This window comes from Saimiri boliviensis, chromosome 14, assembly GCF_048565385.1.
Source record: "Saimiri boliviensis isolate mSaiBol1 chromosome 14, mSaiBol1.pri, whole genome shotgun sequence".
Taxonomy (NCBI): Eukaryota; Metazoa; Chordata; class Mammalia; order Primates; family Cebidae; genus Saimiri; species Saimiri boliviensis.
Window position 1 is genome coordinate 15989494 of NC_133462.1, and position 26535 is coordinate 16016028.

General features: G+C 51.6%; 2 protein-coding genes across 5 annotated transcripts; both read right to left on the bottom strand.

Moving 5' to 3' along the window:
* Positions 1-60: 60 nt before the first annotated feature.
* Positions 61-17173, bottom strand: RAB4B (RAB4B, member RAS oncogene family). Of its 2 annotated transcripts, none has more exons than XM_010331039.3 (8): positions 17004-17173; positions 15622-15702; positions 15234-15348; positions 12219-12281; positions 11984-12138; positions 9181-9276; positions 8963-9093; positions 61-416 (listed from the first exon to the last, which is right to left on the bottom strand). In XM_010331039.3, exons 1-7 carry the CDS (start codon positions 17017-17019, stop codon positions 8978-8980), a joined length of 642 nt encoding a protein of 213 aa, XP_010329341.2. In that variant the 5' UTR covers positions 17020-17173; the 3' UTR covers positions 61-416; positions 8963-8977. The 2 variants fall into 2 exon arrangements, with proteins under 2 accessions (XP_010329341.2, XP_003943223.1); XM_003943174.4 differs by lacking the exon at positions 61-416 and adding an exon at positions 1872-2251.
* An 86-nt stretch (positions 17174-17259) lies between these two features.
* MIA (MIA SH3 domain containing) lies at positions 17260-25012 on the bottom strand. Of its 3 annotated transcripts, none has more exons than XM_010331037.3 (5): positions 21715-25012; positions 21317-21388; positions 21100-21233; positions 18316-18426; positions 17260-17998 (listed from the first exon to the last, which is right to left on the bottom strand). In XM_010331037.3, the coding sequence occupies exons 2-5, from the start codon at positions 21363-21365 to the stop codon at positions 17975-17977; spliced, it is 318 nt and encodes a 105-aa protein (XP_010329339.1). In that variant the 5' UTR covers positions 21366-21388; positions 21715-25012; the 3' UTR covers positions 17260-17974. The 3 variants fall into 3 exon arrangements, with proteins under 3 accessions (XP_010329339.1, XP_010329338.3, XP_010329337.3); XM_010331036.3 differs by lacking the exon at positions 21715-25012 and adding an exon at positions 21477-21707; XM_010331035.3 differs by lacking the exon at positions 21715-25012 and having other exon boundaries at positions 21317-21707.
* Between the last annotated feature and the right edge of the window lie 1523 nt (positions 25013-26535).

Here is a 26535-nt window from a genome sequence, read left to right on the forward strand (position 1 = left end):
TTACAGAAGTATCTTTTATAAGTGCTGGACGCCCTTGAGAAAAGGAAACGCGGACTAGAATGGATGTGCAAATGTGTATTTTAAAGACACGCTCCGCCCTGCCCCGTGGGCATCAGAATAAAGAACCAGGGAAAGCCTGGGCAACTGAGCGAGACCTCATCTTTACACAAAATTTTTAAATGAAAACAAAAAAAATCCACGGAAAGCTACACGTAGAAGACATTTCCATGACCAGCTGGGAACATTTTGAGGGAATACGGAGAGACGGTCATTTTGAATACGCTGCCCCCTCCGCCATCGCTCTGGAAAGTTGGGACTCAAGGCTCCTGGGGCCGGTGAAGGGGATCATAGGGGTGGGAGGGCAACGAGCAACTGGGAGTGTCTTTAAAGGGCTGCACCAGTCCCCAGCAGGCCACCTGAGGGGGTAGGGAACGGTGTGTGAGCACAAGGACATACATGCATACTGGTATCCACACATGCATGACGATTGCACAGCAGCCTGCAGTCCTGAGGGCACACACAGGGTTCATGGCCACACAAGGGTGTTTCTTGTTTAGTTTTGTTTTGAAATGGGGTCTTACCCTTTTGCCCAGGCTGGAGTACTGTGGGACAATCACCGTTCACTGCAACCTCAACCTCCCAACTAAAGTGATCCTTACACCTCAGCCTCCCGAGTAGCTGGGACATCAGGTGTGTACCACCACGCCTAGCTAACTTTTGTTTTTTTCTTTTTCTTTTTTTTTTTTTTTGAGACGGAGTTTCACTCTTGTTACCCAGGCTGGAGTGCAATGGCGCGATCTCGGCTCACCGCAACCTCCACCTCCTGGGTTCAGGCAATTCTCCTGCCTCAGCCTCCTGAGTAGCTGGGATTACAGGCACGTGCCACCATGCCCAGCTAATTTTTTGTATCTTTAGTAGAGACGGGGTTTCACCATGTTGACCAGGATGGTCTCGATCTCTTGACCTCGTGATCCACCTGCCTCGGCCTCCCAAAGTGCTGGGATTACAGGCTTGAGCCACCGCGTCCGGCTGTTTTTTTCTTTTGAGACAGTCTTGCTCTGGTGCCAGGGTGGAGTGCAGTGGCGAAATCTTGGCTCACTACAACCTATGCCTCCCAGGTTCAAGTGATTCTCCTGCCTCAGCCTCCTGAGTAGCTGGGACTACAGGCACGTGCCACCACGCCCAGCTAATTGTTTTGCATTTTCAGTAGAGGCGGGGTTTCACCATGTTGGCCAGGATGGTATTGATCCCTTCACCTCATGATCCACCCCGCCTTGGCCTCCCAAAGTGCTGGGATTACAGGCCTGAGCCACCACTCCTGGCCGCACATGGGTGTTTAAAAGGAGCCAAATTCACACCAAAACACACACAGTTCTCAAGGGCACACGTGCACAGGCACACACACAGTAGTGAGTTACTGCCTACGACTTTCAGTCATGAGACATGAAGACTAGAGGCACACCTATAGGCCCAAATTCCCATCCCCTGGCCTTGATGTCCCAAACAATACCAGCCTCACCAATGCAATCACCGAGGCCACAGAGCAGTTACAGCTATCAGCATCACACACAACCAGCGCACATTTCTGTAGGTATCATCCCATACACAGGTTACTGGAAACATGTATACATGTCACAAACATAGGGATATCAGCGTGTTGACACACTTGAGCCTGGAACACAGATTGTCACACACTGTCCACTGAGTAACAAATTCCCTCCCTCTGCAACAGGCACCTGAGTCATCATGCTTGGTATACCCCTTACTATATCCAATCCAGAAACAAGGCCCCCAAACACCATGACCCATGAGTCTTCTGTCAGGGACTTCTTCCATCTCCCTGCCATCCAGGAATAACGGAGGCCAAGACATAGGTGTAAACAATGCTTTATGGGAGTAGGGTGGTGCTGGACAGGCCTCCAGGTAATAAATAACAGGTACTAGCAACAGCGGGGCCAGGCAGGCAGTTGGGGACAAATGACCCTGGTCTCAGGCTTTGGGAGCTCTTGGGGTATGGTTAGGGGTTCAGGGGGACAGAGGTTAGCCAAGACAGAGGAAGCAGCAGCAGGTACGGGTTCCCCCTTCCCCCGTGGCTCAGTCTTGCCCCAAAGCCAGGCCCCACCAGGCCAGGGAAGGGGGACAGGTGGTGGCGCAGCTCCTCTGGGGCCACGGCAGGTTGGGACACGGCCTCTCAGAGCCTGGGCCTGGGCCCCGGCCGGAAGGGCAGGGCTGGTCCTGGAGAACAGGTGAGCTGAAAGAGAAGGGTGTGGTGACCTGCAGGGTCCTGAGGTCTGTCCAGCTGGTCTCTGTCTCATTTCCAGGTATTTCCCTGCCTATCTGTATTGGTCTGTTCATACCTTTCTTCTCCCAGTTTCCACATTGTCTGATTTTGTGTCTCTCTCCTGCAGGTAATTTGGGGCTTACGCTGAGGGTACCTGCATCTCCCTGTTTGTTTGCCTCAGAGAGCTGAGTCTGTAAAGCCAGATTTCAACATCTGATAAATATCATGTATCTGGCTAGACGCAATGGCTCATGCCTGTAATCCCAGCACTGTGGAAAGCCAAAGCGAGAGGATCACTTGAGCCCAGGGGTTTGAGACCAGCCATAGGCAACACCACAAAACCCTGTCTCTACAAAAAAATACAAACATTAGCCAGGCGTAGTGGCATGCGTCAGTGGTCCCAGGTACCTGGGGGCTGAGGTGGGAAGATCGCTTGAGCCTGAGAGGTGGAGTTTGCAGTGAGCCAAGATTGTGCCACTGCACTCCAGCCTAGGCAACAGAGTAAGACTCTGTCTCAAAAAAATAAAAATATAATGAACCTGCCTTTGTATCTCTCTGTGTCCCTCTATGCTCCTGGATCACCCTGATTCTTTTTTTTTTTTTTTTTTAAACAGAGACCGGGTTTCACCATATTGGCCAGGCTGGTCTCAAACTCCTGATCTTGTGATCCACCCGCCTCCACCTCCCAAAGTACTGGGATTAAAACTTTGGGAGGCTGAGGTGGAGGACTGCTTGAGGCCAGGAGTTTAAGTCCAATCTGGCTAACACAGTGAGACCCTATCTCAAAGAAAAAAAAAAGAGGGGGGGGGACGAGGCCAGGTATGGTGGCTCCCACCTGTAATCCCTGCACTTTGGGAGGCTGAGGTGGGTGGATCGTTTGAGCTCAGGAGTTCGAGACCAGCCTGAGCAACATGGTCAAATGCCATCTCTTCAAAAAATAAAAACATAAAAATTAGCCAGGCGTGGTAGTGCACACCTATAGTCTCAGTTACTTGGGGAGCTGAGGTGGGAGGATCACTTGAGCCCAGGAGGTCAAGTATACAGTGAGCTGAGATGGTGCCATTGCATGCCAGCCTGGGTGACAAAGTGAGACACTTCTCAAAAAAAAAGAAAAAGGAAAAGAATGTTATATTGACCAACAGAAACAGAAAACAAATGGTGGTTGCCAGGGGCTGGGGGAAGTGGAGAGTGACTGCTTAATGGGTATGGGGTTTCCTGTAGGGTAATGAAAACATTTTGAGGCTGGGTGGGTAGCTCACACCTGTAATCCCGGCACTTTTGGAGGCCAAGGCAGGCGGATCACCTGAGGTTGGGAGTTCAAGCCCAGCCTGATCAACATGGAGAAACCCCATCTCTATAGTCAAAATACAAAAATTACTGGGGCATGGTGGCACACGCCTGTAATTCCAGCTACTCCAGAGGCTGAGGCAGGAGAATCGCTTGAACCCAGGGGTTAGAGGTTGCAGTGAGCCAAGATCACGTGATTGCACTCCAGCCTGGGTGACAGAGTGAGACTCCGTCTCAAAAAAAAAAAGAAAGAAAGAAAAGAAAACATCTGAAACAACGCAGAGGTGGTTGCACAACCTTGTGAATGCGCTGAATTCCACTGAATTGTACACTTTGAAAAGTTACGTCAATTTATGTTACATGACTCTCACTTCAGTGACAAAAAACAAAAGAATACTGGTGGTAGGAAAATGTGTTTGAGTTTTATAGATGGGTGGGATCTGCTACAGTCAGTCCTAGATCAACATGTAAAATATATTTCCTCCTGCAGATTGCAGTCAACAAAGTATGAAAAAGCCTTGCCTTGTTACATTTGACCTACTGAGGGCAAGCTCTAGGAAAGAATCTCTGCTAAGCCCTGAGGCAAAGAAGACACACCATTCATTTGAGCTCAGCCCAAAGATGGATAAGAAGAAAACTTCAGCCGGGCGTGGCGGCTCACGCCTATAATCCCAGCACTTTGGGAGGCCGAGGCAGGTGGATCACCTGAGGTCAGGAGTTCCAGACCAAAGCCTGGCCAACATGGTGAAACCCCATCTCTATTAAAAATACAAAAAATAGCCAGGCATGGTAGCAGGCACCTGTAATCTCAGCTACTCCAGAGGCTGAGGCAGGAGAATCGCTTGAACCCAGGAGGCAGAGGTTGCAGTGAGCCAAGATTGCACCATTGCACTCTAGCCTGGGAGACAAGAGCGAGATTTTGTCTCAAAAACAACAACAACAACAAAAAACAGCCCTCAATGATCAAGTCTTGACCATCAGGCCCCATTCTGAGCACTCTGCATGAACTGACTTATTTCATCTTCTCACCACCTATAGAAGTAGGTGCTATTATTAGCCTCATTTTACAGATGAGCAAACTGAGGCTTGGGCACGGCAGGTGCAAAGTCTTGGGAGGACAAGAGAGCACTGTACAAAGACGACATCCTTGTCTCCTCTCTCTTTCAGACTCCACATCCATTCCATCAGGAAATCATGTGGGCTCTGCCTTCTGAGTAGATCCAAAGTCTAACCCCTGTTCCCCACAGACCCCTGGAAATGCCAAGGGCTGGGAGGGGATTGAGCATGAAGTACAGAGGGGAGAATTGGCAAGACATACACATACCCCAGAGAGGTGGGGATTGGACCAAATCCTGTAGGGTTCTGAAAACCCGTCAAGAAGTTTGGGGCCAGGTATGGTGGCTCATGCACTTTGGGAGGCCGAGGCGGATGGATCACTTAAGGCCAGGAGTTTATGAACAGCCGGCCGACATGGTGAAACCCTGTCTCTACTAAAAATACGAAAAGTTAGCCAGGCGTTGGTGGCCCATGCCTATGGTCCCAGTTACTCAGGAGGCTGAGGCGGCAGAATCGCTGGAACCCAGAAGCGGAGGTTGCAGTGAGCCGAGATCGTACCACTGCACTCCCGCCTAGGTGACAGAACGAGACTCTTTCTCAAAAAACAGAAGTTTGGCCCAAGCATGGAGGAACAAGTAGGGCTTCCTGGAGGAGGGAAGGAGGTTGCCGGGGAAAAGGGGTTCGAGGAATGGTGTTCCAGGGAGAGGCCCAGCATGAGCAAGGGCCCAGAGGAATGGGAAGAACTCCAGTGTGACTGGAATGGCCTGAGACGTAGGGAACTGTACAAGGGGCTGAGGCTGGTGAGGCTGGGCTGGCAGGGGCCAGTCCCTGCAGAGGGTCCAACACCAGGCTGAGGAGCTTCAGCTGTATCCTGGGACCCAGAGAGCGATGGAAGATTCTGAACAAGGGAGTGACAGGCGCGGACGTGTGTTAGAAAGACCCAGTGGTTGCATCAACAGGAGACAGGAATGGCCGGGGGCAGTGGCTCAGGCCTGTGATCCCAGCACTTTGGGAGGCCAAGGCGGGTGGATCTCCTGAGGTTAGGAATTTGAGACCAGCCTGGCCAACATGGCGAAACCCCATCTCTACTAAAAACATAAAAATGAGCCAGGAGTGGTTGTGCACACCTATAATCCCAGCTACCTGGGAGGCAGAGGCAGAGGAATCGCTTGAGTCTGGGAGGCGGAGGTCACAGTGAGCTGAGATGGCACCACTACACTCCAGCCTGGGTGACAGAGTGAAATTCTTTCTCAAAAAAAAAAAAAAAAAGAAGAAGACAGGTCCCCCCAAAAAAAAGAAGGGCCGAGACTGGAAGCCAGAGCGTCTAGGGAGGACACGGACCCTATTCCCATCTTGGCCACTCCTCTGCCGGCCCCCTTGTCCTGTCCTCCACCATCTCTCCCCTGGCCTATGTAGCTTCCTCTCTGGTGTCCTGGTGACCCCCCTCTATTCCTCACAGCCTCTTCCCTTTATGCAGCCAGAGGGACCCTGTGAACCTCTGAATCGGGCCCTATCCCTCCTCTGTTCCACACAGGGTGTAAGCCAGAGGCCTTCCCAGGGTTCACAGGCCCTGCTTCCTCTAACCCCTGACCCCATCTCATGCTGTACCCCCAAAACACACACACGTCCTCCATGACGACCACGCTGGCTGCTTCGGTCACCCTCACCCCCGCCAGGCATGCCCCTCGCTCAGGCGCTGCACTTACTGAGCTCTCTGCCTGCAGTGCTCTGCCCCATATCCCCATGGGTCTCCCTGTCTTCCCTCCTTTACTCAAATGCCATCTTCTCAGTGAGGCTTCCCTCATCATCTTGTTTAAAGGACACTCTTGGCCAGGCGCAGTGGCTCACGCCTGTAATCCCAGCACTTTGGGAGGCCGAGGCGGGTGGATCATGAGGTCGAGAGATCGAGACCATCCTGGTCAACATGCTGAAACCCCGTCTCTACTAAAAATGCAAAAATTAGCTGGCTGTGGCGGCAGGCACCTGTAATCCCAGCTACTCGGGAGGCTGAGGCTTTGAATCCGAGAGGTGGAGGTCGCAGTGAGCAGAGATCATACCATAGCACTCCAGCCTGGGCGACAGAGCAGTACCCACTCTCAAAGAAAAAAAAAAATGGCCAGGCACGGTGGCTCACACCTGTAATCCTAGCACTTTGGGAGGCCGAGGTGGGTGGATCACCTGAGGTTAGTTCAAGACCAGCCTGGCCAACATGGTAAAACCCCATCTCTACTAGAAAAATAAAAAATTAGCCGGGCCTGGTGGTAGGTGTCTGTTAATCCCAGCTACTTGGGAGGCTGAGGCAGGAAAATCACTTCAACTCAGGAGGTGGAGGTTGCAGTGAACCGAGATTGTGCCACTGCACTCCAGCCTGGGCAACAAGAGTGAAACTCTGTCTCAAAAACAAAAAAAAAACAACAACAAAAATTTGGGCCGGGCGCTGTAATCCTAGCCTTTGGGAGGCGGAGGTGGGTGGATCACCTGAGGTCAGGAGTTCAAGACAAGCCTGGCCACCAGGGTGAAACCCTATCTTAAAAACAACAACAAAAAACCTACATTTCTCCACCCTATCCACCCTCTGTGCATGTTTTTCTCCATAGTTCCTAACCTCCCTCACTACTACAAACTTTACTTATGTATTTCTTTCCTTATTTTTTTTCAGACAGTGTCACTCTGTCACCCAGGCTGGAGTGCGGTAGCACAGGGTCACAGCTCATTGCAGCCTCGAACTCCTGGGCTCAAGCCATCCTCCCATCTCAGCCTCCCAAGTAGCTGAGACTACAGGTGCACAGCACCGCACCTGGCTAATTAAAAAAAATTTTTTGGAGAGGAGATCACTTTGTTGCCCAGCCTAGTCTGAAACTGATCCTCCCATCTCAGACTCCCAAAGTGCTAGGATTATGGGGGGAGTCACTGTGCCCAGCTGACTTACGTATCTTGTTTATCATCTGTTTCTCTCCAAAAGAATGTCAGTTCCAGCCAGGCGTGGTGGTTCACGCCTGTAATCCAAGCACTTTGGAGGCCAAGGGGGGTGGATCACCTGAGGTCAGGAGTTCAAGACCAGCCTGATCAACACGGTAAATCCCCGTCTTTAAAAATAAAAATAAAAATAAATTTAAAAAGTAAAAAAAAAAAAAAAAAAAAAAAAAAAGAACGTCAGCTCCACGAGGGTGGGAGTCTGTGTTACTCCCTGCAATATTCCCAGTGCCTTTGGCAGGGCCTGGCATGCAGCAGGCACTCAGTAATTGTTGGAGAACTATGAATGGGAGGGTCAAGTTCTAGGGCAGGAAGCTGGCCTGGGGCTGGATGGTACCGGTGGATTCCCTGTGGCCCAGAAGGTGTCTCTTTTTCTTCTTCTTTTTGAGATGGACTCCCGTTCTGTCACCCAGGCTGGAGTACGGTGGTGTGATCTCAGCTCACTGCAACCTTCGCCTCCCAGGTTCAAGCAAATTCTCCTGCCTCAGCCTCCTAAGTAGCTGGGATTACAGGCACGCATCACCATCCCAGGCTAATTTTTGTATTTTTAGTAGAGACAGGGTTTCATCATATTGGTCGGGCTGGTCTTGGAACTTCTGACCTCAGATGATCCATGTGCCTCAGCCTTCCAAAGTGCTGGGATTATAGGCGTGAGCAATCCCCCCGCCCCGGCAACTTTTTTTTTTTTTTTAGACAGAGTCTTGCTCTGTCACCCAGGCCGAAATGCAGTGGCTCAGTCTCCTCTCACTGCAACCTCCATGTCCTGGGTTCAAGCAATTCTCCTGCCTCAGCCTCCCGAATAGCTGGGACCAAAGGCATGTACTACTATGCCCAGCTAATTTTTATATTTTTAGTAGAGAAGTTTCACAGTTTTACTGTGTTGGCCAGGATGGTCTCCAACTCCTGACCTTACGTGTCTTTTTTTTTTTAGTGCCCTTTCATCACATGCAACCCCTCTGCCTGTGTCCCCTCATTCTACCCTGACCCCTCTGCCTCTGCCTGCCCTATCCCATCCCTGATCCCTCTGCCTGTGTCCCCCAGCCTGGCCCTGACCCCTCTGGGCCTCTCCCTTCCTGGCTCTGACCCCTCTCTCCCAGTGCTTCCCCATCTGGCCCTGACCTGAGCTGCCACTGTCTGAAGTGGGTCTGTCCCTGCACCCACACCCAGTGAACTGCCTCCACCCGTGTGGGCCTCCCGAAGTGCTGGGATTACGGGCATGAGCTGCTGCACCCAGCCAGATGCCTCCTTTGCAGCATTCTCTCTCACTGTGTTTCTCTTGTCATCACATGTTCTGTGTCTGTCTCCACACCAGCTCCCCCATTCCCAAGAGACTACCCTGCCTCCCTAAGCCCCCCAGTGTCCCACCTGGCTCCGCAGGGCTCAGCAGCCACAAGGCTGAGGGGCCACGGCCTGGGCGCTCCGAGGCTGCCGGAGCTGGCGGAGAGAGGCATCCCCGTACTGAATGCCAGAGCCCATCCTCTCGGGGTCAAGCTCGCCTGTGGGGAAGGGGAGAGGTCAGCACTGGTCACCTGGAGACCCCTGGGCCTGCCCTCCGCTCCCACGCGGGCCAGTCGGGGCCTCACCTGAGTCAATCTTGTTGAGGATGGTGCGGGCACACTTGAGAAACGCCTCCTCCACATTCTCGCCCGTGAGAGCGCTGGTCTCCAGGAACATCAGCTCTGCAGCGGCACACATTCCAAGGTCAGGGCCCTGGTCAATCCCCACCCTCCACTGAGCTCTCACCTGCTTACTCTCATCCTGTTCCTCCAACGTCCCATCCCCACTTGCCCTTACCTTGGGCCTGCCACTAACATCCGCTTCTCTATATACCCACCCAGCTCTTCCTTCAGAGCTCAGCTCACATAGCTCCTCCTCCAGGTAGTCCTCTCTGACTTCCCAGGCTGGGCCAGGTGCCTATTTAGGGCTCGGACAGCTTCCTGTGGCCACATATCCTGGTCCTGACCCCTCTGCTTGTGCCTTCTCATCCTGGTCTCAACCCTCTGCCTGGGTCCCCATCCCACCCCTGACCCCTCTGCCTGGGCCTGCCCCATTCCATCCCTGACCACTCTGCCCATAAGCCACCACACCCAGCTCCCCAATCCCATGCAACTGCTCTGCCTGTGTCTCCCAATCCTGGCCTTGACCCCTCTACCTGGGCCCCCCATCCTGACCCTTCTACCCATGCTCCCCATTCCATATAACTCCTCTGCCTGTGTCCCCCCATCCCACCTGACCCCTCTGCCTGTGCTCCACCATCCCAGCCCTGACCCCTCTGCCTCTGCCTGCCCTATCGCAGCCCTGACCCCTCTGCCTGTGCTCCCCATCCCACCCCGATCCCTCTGCCTGCTCCACCCAATCCTGGCCCTCACCCCTCTGTCCCAGCCCTGACTTTTCTGGGCTGTCACTGTCTGGAAGTGGGTCTGTCCTTCCACCCTCCACCCACTGAACTGTGAGCTCCATGCATGTTGGGCCTAGGGCTGTCTCCAACACTGTGTCCCCAGCACCATCTAGGGCAGGCACAGGCCAACTCGAGTCTACCCATAGCCATGTGGCAAGGCCCCACAGTCAGAAAGTTAGAGCCAATTCACACCCACACCTCTCTGATGGCAAAACTCCTTTAAACCTGGAGGTTGCAAAACGGGGGAACATAAGCAGATCTCAAGCCAGCAGATGTGGGTGGTTTGGCCAACACAGTGTTTTCAAATGAGTTTACATTTGCAAACCTTTTTCTTTGTTTTTTCTTTGAGTCAAGGTCTCACTCTGTCCCCTAGGCTGGAGTGCACTGGTGTGATCATAGATCACTCCTGGGCTCAAGTGATCCTCCTGCCTCAACCTCCTGAGTCACCAGGACCCCACAGCCACATACCACCACACCCAGGTTTTTTGTGGTTTTTTTTGAGACGGAGTTTCGCTCTTGTTACCCAGGCTGGAGTGCAATGGCGCGATCTCGGCTCACCGCAACCTTCACCTCCTGGGTTCAGGCAATTCTCCTGCCTCAGCCTCCTGAGTAGCTGGAATTACAGGCACGTGCCACCATGCCCAGCTAATTTTCTGTATTATTAGTAGAGACGGGGTTTCACCATGTTGACGAGGATGGTCTCGATCTCTCGACCTCGTGATCCACCCGCCTCGGCCTCCCAAAGTGCTGGGATTACAGGCGTGAGCCACCGCGCCTGGCCTGTTTTTTTTTTCGTTTTTTTTTTTTTTTTTTTTGTAGCGGTGGGGTCTTACTCCGTTGCACAGGCTGGTCTCACTCCTGACCTCAAGTGATCCTCCTACCTTGGCCTTCCAAAATGTTGGGATTACAGGTGTGAGCCACTGCGGTTGGCCCTTGCAAACCTGGTGTGGTCAGTATGCTGCATTTCCCTTAGCACTAGTGCCTGTTATCCTAGGATTTACCCCATCCATCTCCTGTATTCAAAAATGTGCCTTTGGGCCGGGCACAATGGCTCATGACTGTAATCCCAGCACTTTGGGAGGCCGAGGCAGGCGGATCCTGAGGTCAAGAGATTGAGACCATCCTGGCCAATATGGTGAAACCCTGCCTCTATAAAAAATAGAAAAATTAGCTGGGCATGGTGGCGTGCACCTGTAGTCCCAGCTACTCAGGAGGCTGAGGCAGGAGAATTGCTTGAGCTCAGGGGATAAAGGTTGTGGTGAGCTGAGATTGTGCCACTGCACTCCAGCCTGGTGACAGCGAGACTTCATCTCAAAAACAAAAACAAAAACACCAATAACCTGTGCTGCCTCCCCATGGTAGGCGAAACCTCAGCAGCCAACATTAATCTAGCACCCTCTCTGTGGCAGGTGCTGAGGACTTTCCACCAACAATCTCCCTTAATCCATCATCACAGCACACTGTGAGGCAGAAACACTGTGACCCCACTTTCCAGATGAGGAAACTGAACCAGTGTAATCCCACAGCTCACTGGTGGCAACACTTATATTTTTTATTTTATTTTATTTTTTTTTGAGATAGGGTCTTGCTCTGTCTCCCAAACAGGAGTACAACGGCATGATCACGGCTCACTGCAGTCTTCAACTCTCAGGCTCAGTTGAATCTCCTGCCTTAGCCTCCACTGTAGCTGGGACTACAGGCATGAGCCACCACACCCAGCTAATTTTTAAAATTTTTTGTAGAGATAGGATCTTACTTTGTTGTCCAGACTGGCCTCAAACCCCTGGGCTCAAGCAATCCTCCCACCTTGGCCTCCCAAAGTGCTGGGATTATAGGTGTGAGCCACGCCTGGCCGACACTCAAATGTGAACCCAGACCACTGAACCTCCACGTTCCCCTGCTGGGCATGGCCACTAAGAGCCAGGAAATCCACGGTCTCTGTGGACCATCCACCCCTGCCACCACCTGGCCCACCACACAGCCCTCACCATTCTCCTGGGCAAAGCGAGAGGCCTCCAGGAAAGTGACCTCCCGCTCAGGGTCCAGGTCCTTCTTGTTGCCACAGAGGATGACCACGATGTTGGGGCTGGCCAGCGTGCGGGCATCCGTCAGCCAGGCAGCCAGTGAGTTGTACGTCTCCCGGCTGTGGAGAAGGGGGAGGGGAGGGAGGCGGTGCAGGAGAGGGGCCACCCATGCCCTGCCTCACCCACTCCAGGTACCCACCTGGTGATGTCGTATACTAGCAGGGCTCCAGCTGCCCCTCGGTAATAACTCCGCGTCACCGACCTGTGGGGCCAGGGGAACCCAGTCACCCGCAAGGCTGGGGTCTGCCCTGAGAGTGCCCCACACTGCGGGGAGAGACTGGTGGTCTGGAGGCCCCCCTCCACTGCTGGCCCACGCCTCAAAACCTGGCCTTGGTCCGATTGCCATGCACTTCCTCTCTTCCTGTATCCTTGCAGTCTGTCTCTTCGCCTCTCTCAGCTTCTATCTCACTCAGCTGGTCCGCTGCCTCTGTCTGTGAGTCTCCGTCTTTCTCTCTCCCTGCGTCTCTGTCTTTTCATTGGTCTGTTTTCCTCTCTGTTTCTCTTTCATGTGTATCTTTATTTTATTTACTTATTGATTGACTGATTGATGGGCTTTCTCTGTAGCCCAGGCTGGAGGGCAGTGGCATTATCTTGGCTCATTATAGCCTCAATCTCCTCGGCTTGGTCTCCCGAGAGGGATCCTTTCACCTCAGCCTCTGGAGTACCTGGGACTACCAGTGTGCACCACTATATCTGGCTAATTTCTTTCGTTCTTTCTTTCTTTTTTTTTTTTTTTTGAGAGGGAGTTTTGCTCTTGTTGCCCAGGCGGGAGTGCAATAGCGTGATCTCAGCTCACTGCAACCTCCACCAACCTCTACCTCCCGGATTCAAGTCATTCTCCTGCCTCAGCCTCCCGAGTAGCTGAGATTACAGGTGCCCACTACCACGCTTGCCTAATTTTGTATTTTTAGTAGAAACAGGGTTTCTCCATGTTGGTCAGGCTGGTCTTGAACTCCTGACTTCAGGTGATCCACCCACCTCAGCCTCCCAAAGTGCTGGGATTACAGGCATGAGCCACCTCACCCAGCCTAATTTCTTTATATTTTTGTAAAGATGGCATTTTGCTATTATTGCCCAGGCTGGGCTTCAACTCCTGGGCTCAAGTGATTCTCCTGCCTTGGCCTTGGCCAATGGATCTTTTTTTTGAGTGGGAGTCTCACTTTGTCACCTAGGCTGGAGTGCAGTGGCAAGATCTCAGCTTACTGCAACCTCCACCTCTGGGGTTCAAGCAATTCTCCCACCTCAGCCTACCGAGTAGCCAGGATTACAGATGCATACCACCATATCTGGCTAGTTTTTTTTTTTTTTTTTTTTTTGAGACGGAGTTTCGCTCTTGTTACCCAGGCTGGAGTGCAATGGCGTGATCTTGGCTCACCACAACCTCCTCCTCCTGGGTTCAGGCAATTCTCCTGCCTCAGCCTCCTGAGTAGCTGGGATTACAGGCATGTGCCACCATGCCCAGCTAATTTTTTGTATTTTTAGTAGAGACAGGGTTTCACCATGTTGACCAGGATGGTCTCGATCTCTTGACCTCGTGATCCACCTGCCTCGGCCTCCCAAAGTGCTGGGATTACAGGCTTGAGCCACCACGCCCGGCTAGTTTTTGTATTTTTAGTAGAGATGAGGTTTTGCCATGTTGGCCAGTCTGGTCTCGAACTCCTAACCTCAAGTGATCCACCCACCTCAGCCTCACAAAGTGCTGGGATTACAGGCCTGAGTCACCGTGCTGGCCCTGTGTGTCATTTATTTATTTATTTATTTAGAGATAAAGTTTTGCTCTGTCTCCCAGGCTAGAGTGCCGTGGCATGATCTTGGTTCACTGCAACCTCTGCCCCCCAAATCCAAGTGATTCTCCTGCTTCAGCTTCCCAAGTAGCTGGGGTTACAGGCATCCACCACCACACCCAGGTGATTTTTGTATTTTTAGTAGAGACAGGGTTTGGCCATGTTGGACAGTCTGCTCTTGAACTCCTGACCTCAAGTGATCCACCCGCCTTGGCCTCCCAAAGTGCTAAGATTATAGGCATGAGCCACCGCACCTGGCTGTGTCTATCAACTTTTCTGCAGGCATTTCCTGAAGACTTACTGTGCACTAAGCCCTACGCATTTCTCTCTCTCCCACAACACGTCCATCTCTCCATCTCTCTTTCGGAAAGACGGGATTTCTCAATGTTGCCCAGGCTGTTCTCAAACTCCTGGACTCAAGCGATTCTCCTGCCTTGGCCTGTGTGTCTTCAGTTCCCTACTTCTCACTGCCTTTTTTTCTGTTCCGTCTCTGTGGCTCTCTCATGCTCACCCTTGTCTTCCCATGAATGCATCCATTAATTCATTCAACTATACCTGTCCAACATGCCCCGTCTCCCTCTCTGCCCCTGACCTCTGTTTTTTGGTGTCTTCTCCTCTCCCTTATTTATTTATTCATTCATTCATTCATTCATTCGTTGAGACAGAGTCTGGCTCTGTCGCCCCTGCCTCAGCCTCCCAAGTAGCTGGAATTACAGGTATGTGCCACCACGGCCTGGCTAAATTTTTTTTTGTATTTTTAGTAGAGACAGGGTTTCACCATGTTGACTAGGCTGGTCTTGAACTCCTGACCTCAGGTGATCCACCCGCCTCAGCCTCCCAAAGTGCTGGAATTATAGGCATGAGCCATACACACCTGGCCTCCTATCCCCCCTTATCTTTCTCTTCAACTCTCTTAGTCTCTGTCTCTGCTCTTTTCCTTTCTGAGTGTGTGTCTCTCAAGTTTCTCCGTCTCTATTTTAGTGTCTCTCAGTCTCTATCCCTTGCCCCATCTCCAAGCCTCTCTTCTTCTATTTTTCTTTCTTTGTGATGGGGTCTCACTATGTTGCCCAGGCTGGTCTTAAAATCCTGGGCTTAGGCAGTCTTCCCACCTCGGCCTCCCGAAGCACAGAGATTACCAGCATGAGCCACTGCACCTGGCCCCTACCTCTTTTTCTCCTGCTGTCTCTTTCTCTCTCCAGTACTCCTTCTCTCTCTGCAGATATACGTACCTGCTAACTATAGTGTCTCTTCTCTCTCTCTGCCTTGTGTGCCCTCTCAGTGTCTCCAAGTGACTCTGCACACAAATCTCTCTCTCTCTCTTTCTTTCTCTCTCTCTCTCCCCATCACCCTTGGGAGCCCAGCCCACCTACCGAAACCGCTCCTGGCCAGCCGTGTCCCAAATCTGTAGCTTCACAGTCTTCCCACCCACGTTGACCACCCGGGATCCAAACTCCACGCCGATCGTGTGGTTGGAGTCCTGTTTGACTGGGAGTGGGAGGAACAGAAGGGGCAGTGCAGGGAGAGAGGAGGCAGCTGAGAGGATCCCCCATCCTCCAAGGCCCTCTCAGTCTCTACAAACCCATTCTCATTGCTGGAGTGACTGAGGCCAAGGAGAACCTAGTAAAGGACATACGACAAAGCAAAGGCCAAAAAGCCAGCACTGGACTTGTACTACCTATGGCCAGCCCTGCCCTCCCCAACAACTGCCCACCTGCCCGCACCATGCCCAGCACAGGGTTCCCACTGCGGGAAACTCACACTTATTCTCAATGAACTGATGAAGGAGACATGATTTGCCAGTTCCTGCACTGCCGATCACCAGGAATTTGAAGAGGAAGTCTGACCAGATGGAGTCAAAATCAGGGATACCCACAGGGAGAGAAAGATACAAGGGAAAAAGCTGGAATCCAATCCAATCTCTCCCTCTAACCTTCATGGTTAGAGGGAGAGAACACACACAGACACAATGCAATAGGTAACAGTAACAGATAGCTCTTATGTAGTACTTCCCATGTGCCAGGCACATTGTATATATGTTTTTCAACTTTTATTTTAGGTACAAGGGGTACATGTGCAGGTTTGTTACATGGGTAAATTGTGTGTTGTTGTGGGCCAGGCATAGTTCTAAAGGTCTTTACTCACATCAACAGCTCACATCATCCTCAAGAAAACTCTATGAAGGAGGTAGACTAAAAATTATTCCCATTTTTCCACATGAGGAAGCAGGCCAGAGAGGTTAACTGAATTGCCCAAAGTGACACAGCTAGGCAGAAGTGAGATTCAAACCCAGGACAAGGGGCTCCAGAGTCCCACATCTTAGCTGTTTCGTCCCTAAAATCTCTTGAAAGCTATCTAATCAAGGACTACAATCTAGCCCTTGTTCCTCTTCACCTCCTACCACCCTCTGACTCATTCACTCCACTGTAGCTCCTGGCCTTGGGTCCATTCCCTCAAAATGACAAGCTGGTTCTCACCTCAGGGTCTTTGCACCCTTCTGCCTTCTCATCTATGTTTGTTGAATGAATGCGGCTCCCTCTGACTCCTAAATCAGCGCTTCCCCCGCCTCCAACCACCACCTCCTATGGTACATCCCTACTGATTTTGCACTACCCGACCTCTCCTTCCCTCCCTCTGCCCAGACCCTGGCTTCATTCTTAAGCGTAAGCCCCACCCCTTGCCACTAAGTCCTGCCCCTAACTCAAGGACAGCCTATCCCCAACCCCATTCTAGAGCTCTCTCAAGCCAGATCAGCCCCAGGGTCCTGAGCTTCCATTCAGGGTTCCTTCTAGCATATAAACCTGACTCCTGCCATTCATGCAGTCGGCCCCGCCCTTTTACTCAGGCTCCGCCCAGATACATTAAGGCCCACCTCTTCCCTCAGGGCCTCCCTCAACCTCTCAGGACCAGCTCCCTCAAATCCCGCCCCAGATCTATTTAACCCCTGCACCAGAACCTCAGGCTCCACCCAAATGGAATACGCTCAGCCTCAGACCGACTAAACCCCTCCCAGCATCCACTTAGGCTCGGCCTCCATCACACGAAACCCCGCCCCCTGATCTACAAAGCCCCGCCCCATTCCCACAGGCCGCATCCTCCCTGGGCCCAGACCCAGGACCCCGGCTTCGGCCCACAACCCTCACCGTAGGTCTCGGCCATGACTCGGTCGCGGCCGCTGAGGGCCGCAATATGGCGCCGCGGCCGCGCCTGCTCCTCGGCTGGCAGCCGCTCCACTCCGGCTACAGCCCCGGTTCCTTCCTACTCCCCGGGCCCGGCACCGCCACTTCCGCCTCCGCCCCCCTCCGGCACGACCCGCTCCGGCTGCGGGATACCAGGCCACGCTTTCCGAAAAGCGGGATTGGCGGACTCGCGGGCAGGGGGCGGGACAAAAGGCGCTGATTGGCGGCGTGAGAGGGGCCAAGCCCAAAGGGGCGGGGCAGGGGTCACCGATTGGTTGAGCAACGGGGAAGGGACGTGCAGAGTGCAGAGCTGCTTCCCTGAGCTGAGGAACGGATTTGGTCGGGAGTCCGGGGGCAGAGTCGAGTCTCCGGATTGGATCCGAGCGGACTTGGGGGAGGAAATACAAATGCAAAGAAGGGGGTACGGGCAGGATTGACAGAAAGAGGCTGGAAGAGGAGAGGATCTTGAGCTGGCGGGAGCGATTTCTGGCCTCAAAGGCAAAAAGAAAAACTGAAGATACGCGTAGGGTACTTCCCACCTCCCTTTGCAGATAATAGTCCAAGAAAACCTTTGCTATGCGATTTATATCCTCCGCGTGGTCCGGTTGGCTCCCTCCCACTGGTCTAGAGAGGACACTACAATCCACTAGTTGGGCTGCTTAGGTTTTCTTTTGCTTGTATCTGAAACCCAAGCTTTGGAGCGCTCCTACTGCAAGGAGTTTTCATCAGTGAAACTCTGCCTAGCACCCACTGATGTTACCACATGCAGCGGGTTAATTGGTTAGATTCGGGAACCTAGAGAAACATTTCATTTGCATTGTCGCCACCCCACTCTACCCCACCCCAAAGACCACAGAGACAGGCCGTTTGCACTGGGCTGATGTATTTGCATAAAGCCGAGGAGGGGAAACGGCAGGGCCAGCGGTAGGCTGAGCTCACTGGCAGTAGAAATCCCATTTCTGAAAAAGAGAAAGGCGAAACAGTGGAGGGAAAACCAGCGGTCACACCACAAAGGATCTAGTGGTTTTAGCAAAGGCTGCAGCTGCAGGGCCCAGGTCTGGCCACACAAGTGCTATGCAAATTAGCCCAGAGCCCTCTAATCTTTGCACCTCACATCTGCGCCCATTTTACTGGTGGGAAAATTGAGGCGTCGAAAATATTTGTCCCAGCGCATACCTCTAGGCTGGCAGGGAGCCAAGGGTAGGAGCATCTTTGCCCATTCCCAGAACCTAAGGGTCCTCCCTCCAGATTTCTTGCCAGCCCTCATGACACTCACGTCTGTCTTCACATCGACAGTGGCAGGTTTCAGGGTCTGGTCCTCTCGCACAATGCTACTGGGGAAATAGCCCAGGCGAGCGGCTGCATCTCCATAGTAATCTCCCTGAACCTGGGGAAGAGGAGTTAAAAGCTAAGATCTGGAAAGATGACAAGCTTGTGCCTGCTGAAGGCCTTTGCATTCTCCCTTCTCCCTCATCTCCACATAACTGGCTCCATCCTTGTCATACGAATCTCAACTGAAATGTCACACAAATCGAGTCTCAGCTTAAATGTCACCTGTTCAGAGGTCCTTCCTGATCACCCAAGTCAGTCTCTGTTAATTCTCACAGCAGTGCATATTTACTTTTATTTTATTTTACTTATTTATTTATTTATTTATTTATTTTTGAGACGGAGTTTCGCTCTTGTTACCCAGGCTGGAGTGCAATGGCGCGATCTCTGCTCACCGCAACCTCCGCCTCCTGGGTTCAGGCAATTCTCCTGCCTCAGCCTCCTGAGTAGCTGGGACTACAGGCACGTGCCACCATGCCCAGCTAATTTTTTTGTATTTTTAGTAGAGACGGGGTTTCACCATGTTGACCAGGATGGTCTCGATCTCTCGACCTCGTGATCCACCCGCCTCGGCCTCCCAAAGTGCTGGGATTACAGGCTTGAGCCACCGCGCCCGGTTTTTTTTTTTTTTTTTTTTTTTTTTTTTTTTTTTTTGAGACGGAGTTTCGCTCTTGCTACCCAGGCTGGAGTGCAATGGCGCGATCTCGGCTCACATCAACCTCCGCCTCCTGGGTTCAGGCAATTCTACTGCCTCAGCCTCCCGAGTAGCTGGGACTACAGGCACTCACCACCGTGCCCAGCTAATTTTTTGTATTTTTAGTAGAGACGGGGTTTCACCATGTTGACCAGGATGGTCTGGATCTCTTGAACTCGTGATCCACTCGCCTCGGCCTCCCAAAGTGCTGGGATTACAGGTTTGAGCCACCGCGCCCGGCTTTTTTTTTTTTTTTTTTTTTTGAGGCGGAGTTTCGCTCTTGTTACCCAGGCTGGAGTGCAATGGCGCGATCTCGGCTCACTACAACCTCCGCCTCCTGGGTTCAGGCAATTCTCCTGCCTCAGCCTCCTGAGTAGCTGAGATTACAGGCACGCACCACCACGCCCAGCTAATTTTTTGTATTTTAGGTAGAGACGGGGTTTCACTATGTTGACCAGGATGGTCTCAATCTCTTGACCTCGTGATCCACCCGACTCGGCCTCCCAAAGTGCTCGGATTACAGGCTTGAGCCACCGCGCCCAGCCTATTTATTTATTTATTTAGAGAGTCTCGGTCTGTCGCCCAGGTTGGAGTGCAGTGGCGTGATCTCGTCTCACTGCAAGCTCCACCTCCCTGCTTCAAGCAATTCCCTGTCTCAGTCTTCCCAAGTAGCTGGGATTACAGGTGTGCGCCACTATGACTGGCTAATTTTTTTTTTTTTTTTTTTAGTAGAAATGGGGTTTCACCATGTTGGCCAGGTTAGTCTCGAACTCCTGACCTCAGGTAATTCGCCCGCCTCAGCCTCTCATAGTGCTGGGATTAGAGGTGTGAACCACTGTGATCGGCCTGTTTTTATTATTTTGGAAACAGGGTCTCACTCTGTGGCCCAGGTTGGGGTGCAGTAGCATGATCACAGCTCACTGCAGCCTCAACTTCTGGGCTCAAGCAGTCCTTCCACCTCAGCCTCCCGAGTAGCTGGGACCACAGACACATGCCATAATGCCCAGTTTATTTTTTAAATTTTTTTGTAGAGATGGGTCTTGCTATGTTGCCCAGGCTGGTCTCGAACTCTTGAGCTCAAGCAATCCTGCCACCTTGGCCTCCCAAAGTGTTGGGATTACAAGTGTAAGCCACCATGCATGACTGCTGCTATTTTTTATGACCTGCTTTTTGCTCGTTTCCCTCCATTAGAATAAAAAGGATCATTCATTGTTGTATCTTGGTGTCTAGAACAGAACATGGCACTATAGCAGATGCCCTAAAATTGGTAAATAAAGTGAAAATAGGCCAGGGAAGTTAGTTGCTCACAGCTGTAATCCCAGCATTCTGGGAGGCCAAGGCTGGTGGATCACAAGGTGAGGAGTTCCAGACCAGCCTGGCTAACATGGTGAAACCCTGTCTCTACCAAAAATACAAAAATTAGCTGGGTATGGTGGCATGTGCCTGTAATCCCAGCTACTCGGGAGGCTGAGGCAGGAGAATCACTTGAACCCAGGAGGTGGAGGTTGCAGTGAACAGAGATAGCACCATTACACTACAGCCTGGGTGACAGAGCAAGACTCTGTCTTGGAAAAAATAAAAAATTAATTAATTAATTAATAATATAAAGTGAAAATAGGCTGGGGTGTAGTGGCTCACACCTGTAATACACTTTGGGAGGCCGAGGCAGGCAGATCACCTGAGGTCAGTAGTTCGAGACCAGCCTGACCAATATGGAGAAACCCTGTCTCTACTAAAAATACAAAAATTTTAGTTTTTTTGTGGCACACGCCTGTAATCCCAGATACTCGGGAGGCAGAGGTTGTGGTGAGCCGAGATTGCACCATTGCACTCCAGCCTGGGAAACAAGAGTGAAACTCGGTCTCTAAATAAATAGAAATAGAAATAAAAATAAGTAAATAAAGTAAAAATAAAGTCAGTCACAGTACCCTCCCACAGTGTCTATTTCAGTTCACTCTCCTCAAATCTTTCCTTCACAGGGATAATGAGTTTACCCCAGCCCTGTACCCTTCCCTGTTTCACTCTCCCAAGACTCACGCTGCCTCCCCAGAAGAGCCGTCCACGGCCCTTCAGCTTGGAGAAGACATACACCACTTGGCCCTGGTGAATGTTCAGGAATCGGCAGTCAGGGGCCACGTAGTCCTGAAGGGCCACAGCCATGGAGATCGGGTCTGGGGAAGGAACAGAAGGGAATGCAGTACCTTCCACATAGGCTAAGACCCTGAGTCCCCAATTCTCCCCTCCCCACACTCACGGCTGCACTCCTGGTCCGCACACAGCTTCCGGTCAGCCAGCTTGGGCATGGGGCCGCCACTGACACCAGGTCCTGGGAAGGCAGACAGCAAGATGACCCCAAGGAACACCACGGACCAGGCCATCGTGGACTGTGCGCAAGGAAGTGAGCAAGGGGGTACCTGGGTCTCCAATTTCCTCCCGTCCCTCTCTCCCACAGCACAAGGAAACTTGTGTTCTTCCTGTCCCTCTCTCCCACCGCACAAGGAAACTTGTGTTCTTGGTCTTGTCCCCGCCCTTAACCAGTCCCACATTTCACCCACACCACCTAGATGTTGCTACCCAGCCAGAACAATTTCAAGGATAGGGTAAAGGCTGCAAGCCCAAGGAAATTCCCAGATAAGGCCCAAAGCAGCTCACAGCTTTCCAGCCAACAGCCCCCTCCTCGGCGATCACAGAGGCCCAGATAAGGAGGTTGAGGCATTCAATTCCATCTTCTCTTGAGTTGGCTTAGGTACCTGGGCTCCATCGGAGGAGCCTGTAAGGAAAACCAACTTGGAATTTCCTGTGCTGCTGGGCAGGAGAACAAGGCAGCCCTTTGATTACGAGAAACAGCCCAGCCCTGACTGAATATTGTATTTTTAACCTTGGGCTAGGCAATGTCCCACCATGGTCGCTATTCCTCCGCACCAGCCGCTTCCTACTGGATGACCTGGGCTAAGCTATTTCTCCTCACAGAGCCTCAGCTTTCTTGTATGTAAAATGGGGACAATAATAAAAGCCTGGCCAGGAGCAGTGGCTCACGCCTGCAACTGAGACCAAGGCAGGCAGATCACGTGGTCAGGAGTTCGAGACCATCCTGGCCAACACGGTGAAACCCTGTCTCTACTAAAAATACAAAAACTAGGCTGATGATGATAAATAAGAATACAGAAGCTGTAGCTGAACATAGGCTGGCTGGTGGGCTCCCTGAACCAGCCCAGCTTGTATGGGTTCTGGCTAAACCAGAGCATCAGGAGCCCACCTGCCTGAGATGGCCCCACACTGTCACCCAGCTGTTCTTTGATCATTTTTTTTCTAGATTGATTCTCTCTCATGCATTGAGCTCCCTTCTAGCTTCAGCAGGGCAGACGTCCTCCTCCAGATGTGTGTAACTTACATCTGAGTATCTGGGAGTAGCTGAAGGACAGATAATTTCTTCCAAACATCAAGCCTCAGGATTATAGGAGCAAGCAGGAAGCCAGTAACCTCGCTCTCTCTGTTAGAGGTGGAGGATTTTCCTATGGTTCCCTTCATTTCCTGATGTGTATTTTCAGATGGATTAAATATTCTCCTGTTTCTTTTTTTTTTTTTTTTTTGAGACGGAGTTTCGCTCTTGTTACCCAGGCTGGAATGCAATGGCGCGATCTCGGCTCACCGCAACCTCCGCCTCCTGGGTTCAGGCAATTCTCCTGCCTCAGCCTCCTGAGTAGCTGGGATTACAGGCACACGCCACCATGCCCAGCTAATTTTTTTTTTGTATTTTTAGTAGAGACGGGGTTTCACCATGTTGACCAGGATGGTCTCGATCTCTCGACCTCGTGATCCACCCGCCTCGGCCTCCCAAAGTGCTGGGATTACAGGCTTGAGCCACCGCGCCCGGCTATTCTCCTGTTTCTAAAAACAAAAACTATCGGGATGTGGTGGCACATTCCTGTAGTCCCAGCTACTCGGGAGGCTGAGGCAGGAGAATCGCTTGAACCCAGAGGCAGAGGTTGCAGTGAGCTGAGATCAGACCACTGCACTCCAGCCTGGGTTATGAAGCAAGACTCGTTCTCAAAATGATAATAAAAGCCAATAGTTATGGAGCATTCACTAAGTATGTATTTATGTTATGAACTCAAATGGATACTCTGTATCATGTCAGGAGGAGTAATTACAACAACCCTCCCCCACTTTTTTCTTTTTGAGACAGGGTCTCACTCTGTTGCCCAGGTGGAGTGCAATGATGCCATCACAGCTCACTGCAGCCTCAACCTCCTAGACTCAGGCAATCCTCCCACCTCAGCCTCCTGAGTAACTGGAACTAGAGGCACAAGCCACCTATCCTTTTTTTTTTTTTTTTTTTTTTTTTTTTGAGATGGAGTTTTGCTCTCGTTACCCAGGCTGGAGTGCAATGGCCTGATCTCGGCTCACCGCAACCTCTGCCTCCTGGGTTCAAGCAATTCTCCTGCCTCAGCCTCCTGAGTAGCTGGGATTGCAGGCACGCGCCACCATGCCCAGCTAATTTTTTGTATTTTTAGTAGAGACGGGGTTTCACCATGTTGACCGGGATGGTCTTGATCTCTTGACCTTGTGATCCACCCGCCTCGGCCTCCCAAAGTGCTGGGATTACAGGCGTGAGCCACTGCGCCCGGCTGAAAACATTTAAGTGGAATTTTTTTTTTCTTCTCTCTCTCATCACATCGAGGAATGACTCAGGCTCACTATAACCTCCACCTCCCCAGGTTCCAGCAATTCTCCCACCTCAGCTTCCTAAGTAGCTGGGACCACAGTGGCACGCCACCACACCTTGCTAATTTTTAAAATATTTTTTGGTAGAGACAGGATTTCACTATATTGGCCAGGTTGGTCTTGAACTCCTGACCTCATGGCCCGCCTGCCTCAGCCTCCTAAAGTGCTGGGATTATAGGCTTGAACCATTGTGCCAGGCCTGAATTTTTTTTTAACAAACAGGGTGTCACTCTGTGTCTGTCCCCCAGGCTGAAGTGCAGTGCCGCATTCACATCTCACTCTGCCTTGACCGACTGGGCTCAACCTATCCTCCCACCACAGCCTTCTAAGTAGCTGCAACTTAAAGTGTGAGCCACTGCACCTGGCTTCAAAATGCAATTTTTTTTTTTGAGATGTTGTTTCACTCTTGTTGCCCAGGTTGGTGTGCAATGGTGTGATCTTTGCTCACTGCAACCTCTGCCTCCTGAGTTCAAGTGATTCTTCTGCCTCAGCCTCTCAAGTAGCTGGCATTACAGGTGTGCACCAGCTAACCTTGTATTTTTAGTAGAGATGGGGTTTCACGATGTTGGTCAGACTGGTCTCGAACTCCTGACCTCAAGTGACCCACCCACCTTGGCTTCCCAAAGTGCTGGGCTTACGGGCATGAGCCACTGCGCACAGCCCTGAAATGCATTTAATACCTGGATAAGCCCACTATGAAGTCGAAAAACTGTAAACTGAACCACAGTGAGTTGAAGGCTATCTGTACTTAAATACTGATTGAGTGAGCTAATAGGATGTCTTCTCAAAATAATTTGAAAAGGAGAGTGGAGGCCTGCTTGAAATTCAGATGGCCCCAAGTTGGTACGTGAAGCTGGTGGAAGGGAATAGGAAAGTTCAGGAAACTACTGTCTTTTAATTATTATTATGTATGTTTGAACTTTTCCACTTTAAAACATTCTTTTTCTTTTTTTGAGACGGAGTTTCGCTCTTGTTACCCAGGCTGGTGCGCAATGGCACGCTCTCGGCTCACCACAACTTCCGCCTCCTGGGTTGAGGCAATTCTCCTGCCTCAGCCTCCCGAGTAGCTGGGATTACAGGCACGCGCCACCATGCCCAGCTAATTTTTTGTATTTTGAGTAGAGACGGGGGTTTCACCATGTTGACCGGGATGGTCTCGATCTCTCGACCTCGTGATCCACCCACCTCGGCCTCCCAAAGTGCTGGGATTACAGGTGTGAACCACCACGCCCGGCCCAGGAATAATTTTTTTAAAGAATGTTTTAGGCCGGGCGCGGTGGCTCAAGCCTGTAATCCCAGCACTTTGGGAGGCCGAGGCGGGTGGATCACGAGGTCGAGAGATCAAGACCATCCTGGTCAACATGGTGAAACCCCGTCTCTACTAAAAATACAAAAAATTAGCTGGGCATGGTGGCGCGTGCCTGTAATCCCAGCTACTCGGGAGGCTGAGGCAGGAGAATTGCTTGAACCCAGGAGGCGGAGGTTGCGGTGAGCCGAGATCGCGCCATTGCACTCCAGCCTGGGTAACAAGAGCGAAACTCCGTCTCAAAAAAAAAAAAAAAAAAAAAAAAAAAAGAATGTTTTAGCCGGGCGCGGTGGCTCATGCCTGTCATCCCAGCACTTTGGGAGGCCGAGGCGGGTGGATCACGAGGTCAAGAGATCAAGACCATCCTGGTCAACATGGTGAAACCCCGTCTCTACTAAAAATACAAAAAAATCAGCTGGGCATGGTGGTGCGTGCCTGTAATCCCAGCTACTCAGGAGGCTGAGGTAGGAGAATTGCCTGAATCCAGGAGGCGGAGGTTGCGGTGAGCCGAGATTGCGCCATTGCACTCCAGCCTGGGTAACAAGAGCAAAACTCTGTCTCCAAAAAAAAAAAAAAGACCAAAATTACCACCTTTTCTGTGGGTTGGATGCCTCAGGCTCAAGGTCTGCTTTAAGGCTGCAGTCAGCCTGTCAGCCAGTGCTGCAGTTTCATCTGAAGGCTGGACTATGGGAGGACTGCTTCCAGGCTCATTCAGGCAGCTGCTGGGGAGATTCAGTTGTTTGTGGAAACTGGACTGAAGGTCTCTGTCATTTTTCTTTACATGTGGACCTCTCCAGACGGCTCACAACATGGCAACTGACTTTCCCAACAGCAAGACAGGGGCCAGTCTTTGTATCCACCCTTTGTACTCTCCCTCCATATTGCAGCCACAGTAAAAGGGCCACTAAGAAATACAATTCCTTTTTTTCTTTTTTGAGATGGAGTCTCTGTCACCCATGTCACCCAGGATGGAAGGCTAGAGTACAGTGGCACAATCTCAGCTCGCTGCAACCTCTACCTCCCAAGTTCAAGTAATTTTCCTACCTCAGCCTCCAGAGTAGCTGGGACAACAGGCATGAGCCACCACACCCGGATACCTTTTGTATTTTTAGTAGCAACAGAGTTTCACCATGTTGGCCAGGCTGGTCTCAAACTCCTGACCTCAAGTGATCCACCCACCTCAACCTCCCAAAGCTTTGGGATTACAGGTGTGAGCCACCACACCCAGCCATGTTTTTTTTGTTCCCCCCCCCCCCCCCCCCCCCGATGGAGTTTCGCTCTTGTTACCCAGGCTGGAGTGCAATGGCGCAATCTCGGCTCACCGCAACCTCCGTCTCCTGGGTTCAGGCAATTCTCCTGCCTCAGCCTCCTGAGTAGCTGGGATTACAGGCACGTGCCACCATGCCCAGCTAATTTTTTGTATTTTTTTTTTAGTAGAGATG

Excerpts from the sequence above, each read along its gene's own strand:
- MIA (XM_010331035.3), bottom strand. The coding sequence starts at position 21,608 with ATGTGGGACTGGTTAAGGGCGGGGACAAGACCAAGAACACAAGTTTCC. Across the intron at positions 21,234-21,316 it reads TGCGGACCAGGAGTGCAGCC|ACCCGATCTCCATGGCTGTG; the intron begins GTGAGTGTGGGG and ends TTCCTTCCCCAG. Across the intron at positions 18,427-21,099 it reads GGCTCTTCTGGGGAGGCAGC|GTTCAGGGAGATTACTATGG; the intron begins GTGAGTCTTGGG and ends CCTCTTCCCCAG.
- RAB4B (XM_010331039.3), bottom strand. Across the intron at positions 15,349-15,621 it reads TCAGTTCATTGAGAATAAGT|TCAAACAGGACTCCAACCAC; the intron begins GTGAGTTTCCCG and ends TCCCACTCCCAG. Across the intron at positions 9,277-11,983 it reads TCGCTTTGCCCAGGAGAATG|AGCTGATGTTCCTGGAGACC; the intron begins GTGAGGGCTGTG and ends GTGCCGCTGCAG.